The 6,038-nt window shown below is 39.9% G+C and overlaps 1 protein-coding gene across 2 annotated transcripts; it reads left to right on the forward strand.

Annotated features, from left to right (window-relative positions):
- The first annotated feature begins 2,210 nt into the window (after positions 1–2,210).
- HESX1 (HESX homeobox 1) lies at positions 2,211–5,749 on the forward strand. 2 transcript variants are annotated; one of them, XM_025211610.1, is made up of 5 exons: positions 2,211–2,280; positions 3,456–3,714; positions 3,944–4,149; positions 4,476–4,577; positions 5,536–5,749. In XM_025211610.1, the coding sequence occupies exons 2-5, from the start codon at positions 3,522–3,524 to the stop codon at positions 5,632–5,634; spliced, it is 600 nt and encodes a 199-aa protein (XP_025067395.1). In that variant the 5' UTR covers positions 2,211–2,280; positions 3,456–3,521; the 3' UTR covers positions 5,635–5,749. The 2 variants fall into 2 exon arrangements, with proteins under 2 accessions (XP_025067395.1, XP_025067393.1); XM_025211608.1 differs by lacking the exon at positions 2,211–2,280 and having other exon boundaries at positions 3,248–3,714.
- The last annotated feature ends 289 nt before the right edge of the window (positions 5,750–6,038 follow it).

Here is a 6,038-nt window from a genome sequence, read left to right on the forward strand (position 1 = left end):
TGGGGAAGTTCACTAGGCTGGGATGAGGGCAGTGGACAGGGAAGTTTACCGGGCTGGTGTGTGACAGCACCAGCTGCTGTGTGCAAGCTTCCCTGCCCCACAGAGGGGCACCACTGCCTTCACCCCAGCCTGGTGAGCTTTCCCGCCCCACCCCAGCCCTGCTCCTGGGAGGTGGCAGTGCTCCATCCCCACCCACCCATGCATACCCCCTAGGACCAGTCCAAGTACCCCTAGGGGTAGATATACCCCCAGTTGACATCTCCTGCCTTACATGTAAAAACAGAAAGAGAAAGGTCTAAAATATTAGTAGGCAACCGTCAATCCTCTGGATCATGGTGTATGCATAAGAGTCTAGTCACCAAGACCTTTGACACACATGCCTGGGCAAGAGTATGGAGGAGTGGAGGCTACTCAAAACCTACTATCCCTTCTTTAGACCGCTGAGACAGAATCCAAAGGCCAGACCCAGTCTAGACGCTCAGTTCCTTGATGGTTGTAGCTTCTGCCAGAGAGCAACAGATAAGAATTTCAGACTAATACCTCAGTAAGGGGACATTTCTGTTAGGGTGATGTCCAGGGATCTGGGTTTTCCGTTTCCCACAGAAAAACAGAGAAAACCATGAATTTCCCACAGATTTCCCGGTTTTGCAAAGAGTGCTTCAGACTGGCAGAGTTCCAGAGCTATTTTCCTGCCAGAGCTATTTGCAAAAAGGGTGGGGAAACCCCCAGCCCTGTCCGGAGGGAGAGGGAGAGGGGGAAGTGGGGGTGGGCTGAGGCTTGCACTCACCCAAGGCTTGGATCAGGCTCACTATTCATTCCTGGAGCCTGTAAAGTAAGTGGGGCTTGGGGGTTGCATGGCAGGGCTGGAGGCGGAAGCTGGCTGTGGGGGGAAACTGACCAGAGGGAGCCAGATTGAGAAGACGGGGGTTTGGAATATGTCCCTGTGCCTGATCCTGCTGCCACTGCCAATGCCATGCTCTGCGCTGCTTTGCCATGTCCGGTTGCACATGCAGCTCTGTGGGCAAGCAGTATGGCAGTGGTGGTGTGGGGTGGTGGCAGCCCCCCTTATCCAGCTGTCTGGCCAGGAGATGTGTGTGCAGCCCTTAGGGGGCACTGACGGGATGGGGAGCTCAACTGGCTGCAGCAAAGCAGCTGCAGGGCGACCGACCATGGCAAACTTCATCCAAACCCCTACTCCCTTCCGACTGGGTGGCACATGTGTGACCTGCAGAGGGACACCCCTGCCCTCGCTCATCTGGCCCTGCTCCTGGGAGCAGCTCACAGAGACACACTCCCCACCTTCTATTCTCAATCTGGCTCCCCCCAGCCCCTTCCCTTTCCCCCTTCCCACCCCTTCCCCCCATACACACTTACCTCTGGAGGGGGGGGTCCCCCCGGGGGGGGGGGAGTGTCTGTCTGTGCCTGTGCCTGCATGCCTATGTCTGTGCCTGCATGTGTGGGGCTGGGGGATTGTTGTTGTTGGGGGAGTGAGGGGCACCAGCAGGGCTTTACAGGTTGTGGGGGGGGGAAGGAGAGCAAGGGGCACCAGCAGGGCTGTAGGGGGTCTTTAATTTTAATTATGGATTTTGGGGGGTTTAATCAGAAAATCTGTGATTTTTTTATCAGGGAAAACCAGGATCCCTGGTGATGTCCCTTAGCCTTTCTCCAACCAAGAAGTACCCACAAAGCAGTGGGCGCTAGGGTTTTGAGGTGCCCTATACTCTCCTTACTCTGGAGGTTGCAATAGTGTGGTATTTTATAGGAGCTACCCCTCCACAAAGAGCCCAACCACATTGCCACCAGGCACTCCAGTCAGATGCAGTTTACGGTCATACCTAGGTCTGAAATAAACAAATATTATATGTATCATTAAATGGTTATGATGGTGAAGAAACTGCATCTAATGCAGTGCACGTAGCCACTAAAGGACTAAGATTTAATTTTTTTTAAAAATTTTTTTTAATAAATGCAGCTATCAGTTTTTAACTTCTTACAATTTATATTTGTAAAACCATCTCTCAGGTCAGTACTGAAATTCTGTTTTTATATGAAGTTTTAATTAAGTTTTTAATGTGTATATCACATAGATCTTTCGTTTCCCAGAATTTCCATGTTTCTAACTGCATCAGAGTAGTTGTTGCATGTTTTGTGCATGGTGGGAATTTTATTTAAGCAGAATTAATGCAAAACTTCATGTATCCAATTTTATAGTGGCAGAAGAAATCAAAGCAGAGAAAAACACCAACAGGTGGGCCAGATTCTGCCCTTGAAAGCACACAGGTCTGCATAATGAGCTATCCATCCCATTGCAGCATACGTCAGGACTTGATTTAAAAGTTGGCTTTACAATGAGAAGAGACTGGAAAAATATATTATGCATAAAGATAGTCTTGTACTAGAAGATAGATCCAAACACTTCTGCATGCTGAGGGTGTTTGGAATATGAACATGAATCCAGATTTGAATTTTATACAAGACGTAGTTCCTTATAACGGGCTGATTCACAAATCCAGTTTCAAACCCTTATGAACTTTGAAACAGTGGCTTAAGCTTCTCTCTCTCTGTCTCTCTTTGGTTATTTCAAATACTAGCAGTGCTGATTGGAATAAGCTCCCTTTGGTTTAAAACAAACAAACAGGAGATTATGATGAACAGCTGGTAGCAAAATATGCTCTCACTTTTTTAAAGCTACAAATTAGGACACATTGAATCCATTAATTTAAAAAAGTTTTTACAAGTATTTAAAAAGCTGGTAAGAAGTTTTCATGTATACCATCTTACAAGAAAGCAATATCAACATTATTTTAATACAAAAATGAAGCAAATGAATGTGTGAATTATTTATTTTAAATACTTGGTGCAACTGTTCCTGTTAACTAATCCAGGCACTTGGAAGGCAATTACACTGAGCTTTGACAACATTGCCAACCCACTGTAGTGTGCCTTATGCCAAACACTATTGTTATTTTATTGACCACGTTCACCATTACATATGCATATGAAAAAACAGAGGCATTTTCATCAGGATTACCCTAATAGCATTAAGAGATTATTTTTTAAATTTCCTTGGAAGAAAATTCACTTAAATGAGATTAGTTATTACTTGACTGGTTTCCTATCATACTGCTATGTTTAGGTAAGTGGAGTCCATTAGAGTATAAAGTTTAAGAAAAAAATGATTTTATACATTAATGATTTCAAATAAAAGGAAAGCACTATATTTGTGCATAGCTTCTTTTGAGAAAGTTAAGTCGATGTTCTGGTTAGAAGAGATAACACTTTTTGTCCCTCCTGGTGGCCCCCTAGTGTCGCCATTAGTTGCTAATTACTTGCAAACAAATAAACAATTAACTCCTCGTGCCTCTTGGTGGGAGAGTTTTCATTGACATGCTAAAACTTTCTAATAAAAGATTTTAATTAATGACGTAGCAAATCCAACCCCCTTGTCAACACAGTTATAAAGAGAAAATGCAAGAAAATGCAAGTACAGTCTGTGCACCACATATACTGAAGGTGAAAGAATGGCAAGTACATCATTACCTTCTGCCAATACAGCAGCATCTCAGAATTGCCAGAAAGCATCTGGTTCCATGGAAAATAAAGCCACACATTCCTCATTTTCCATTGAAAGTATCTTGGGATTAGAGCAGAAAGATGAAGGCATTCCAGCTGCAAAACCTCACAGACCATGGATAGATACGTGCAACAACTTAGGTAAGCCAGTTGCTTCAATTTCATATTTGAACACAATTGTATATTTACAACATGGTACAATGTACATATTATTAATCATGTGTTTCCATAAGTATTTAAGCACATTTAGACATATCAATGAAACATTCAAGTACTGTTCATTTTGTTACAGAATTACATTTTAATACAAATATTTAATTGAAAACTATGTCAAATACAGAGCTGTTAACTTTAAATTCTATTTTTCTAGTTTTAGGAGAAGATGGTAACCCACAAACGCAGCTCTCTGCCATTTCCTGTGAAAGGCCATTACTGCATGCTAACAATTACCTAATGCAGCAGGAAAGACTTTTGAAATGTGAAAAATATTTCTCAGTTACTGAAAAGGTGTCTTACAAAAGAGAACTGAGCTGGTACAGAGGCAGGAGACCAAGAACTGCTTTCACTAGAAGTCAGGTAGGGTTTCAATTACCTGTTTATAAATACAATAATATGTATTTTCCTATGTTCATAGTTTAGTAAAACACATTAATTAGTAGGAAGCCTGTAATGACTGCTTAATAAAATATTGTATCCCACTGTATGAAGAGTAGCAAGATGTATGTATAATTAAGGGCTGGCGTAAATCCAAAGTACCATCACTTATTTGAGCTGACTCTCACTGGTGTGTAATTTTAGAATTTGTACAAAAGTTTTTTGGAAAGTCTTTTACTGTAAAATTGTTGTTATATAGCATATAGTTCACAATTGCTTTTAATGCATTGTTTGTTTATTCTCCTCAGATTGAAGTGCTGGAAAGTGTGTTTAGAGTGAACTCCTATCCTGGCATTGATGTCAGAGAAGAACTAGCTCACAAACTAGATTTAGATGAAGACAGAATCCAGGTAACATGGGGAAAAAATCAGAATATTTCTGTTACCACATGCATACTATCTTGTCATTTTATTATGTAAATGATAGATAGAAGCAAAAATCTGAGTTTCAGTGATTCTTATGTATCTTAACAAATTAGTACTTTTTTAATATTCATTATGCTTGCAGTGATTTGTAGCAGGAAAGTCAAGGAAATTCATCCCCCCCCCCCCCGGCTTAGTATTGATTTGACATTTATTGCTACATTTAGTGTCATCATCCTTCCATCTACCATAAAGCATTCCCTGTAGTGTTTCAAGTTTGAAACTCTTTTTAAGTTGTTATAAACTCTGTCAGTAGTGGGTTTGGAACCAAATTTGAAAATTAAATTTGAAGCTAATATAAATAAATGCAAGCAAACATATTGATACTTTTCAAGAGATTTTGCTGGTTAAGGTAGGTTGAAAAAAAATTTAAATCACATTTGAACTTATATATTATTTGGTTGAGAGCCCAGTGTACACAGGTATTTTAAGAGTCCAAAGTCAATAGAATTCATCCTGTTGACTTCAGCGTGCTGTGGATTGGTCTTTTGTACTTCCTCTGAAGTCAATGGAAGGTTTTTTATTTACTTGCACAGGAGCTGGATCAGATTGTAACAGATTAATACTGCAACTAAGTACTTCTTTGAGGCATTGAGTACCCTAGACTCCCACTGGCAACTTAGTTCAGAATGCTCAGCATCTTCAGTTTTGCAATACAGAATAAAGTTTATTTCTCTTTAAGTTTGTTTGGCTAACATCATTAAAATGACTACAGATTACTACCAGTATATACCTGCATTTGCTGTTTTGAAACTTGTGTTTGGCTTGTAAGCTGTCAGAATTTTTAAATTATTTTTTAGATTTATTCCACATGTAGTGTTGCATTTAAAATATTAAAGGAAAATCTACAAATTTCAGATAAGTATTCCTTTTATTTAAATTTCAGATCTGGTTCCAGAATCGTCGTGCAAAGCTGAAAAGATCCCACAGAGAATCTCAGTTTCTAATGGTGAAAAACACTTTCACCTCCAACCTACTAGAATAGGAAGAAACCAGATGGTTCACCATTATGCTACTGTGGTAAAACATGAGTTGTTACTTGCTATTCATAATTTGTATTAAATACTGATGATGTAGTATTTTTACTTTGGAACTTTACATCTGGTTTTGAAAGTTTATCAGGATTTTCATTAAACTGTAAATACTTTATTATTACATTATTCAAATTACAAGTGTGCACTTTTTGTAAAAAATGCTTTATATTTTAATAAATATTTTCAGAAAAAAAGATAAAAAGATATTTTTGCTTTACAAAGAAGGATGCTGCAGTAGTTCTTCACATGATATAAATCAGTCTAGCTTGATCCAAGACAGTGGACTTGTATCCACTGGATTTGGATCAAGAGGATTTGGTCCTTTGAGGTTGCTGATTTAGGAAAAATCAGCAGG

This window comes from Alligator sinensis, unplaced genomic scaffold (assembly GCF_000455745.1).
Source record: "Alligator sinensis unplaced genomic scaffold, ASM45574v1 scaffold1308_1, whole genome shotgun sequence".
Lineage (NCBI taxonomy): Eukaryota > Metazoa > Chordata > Crocodylia > Alligatoridae > Alligator > Alligator sinensis.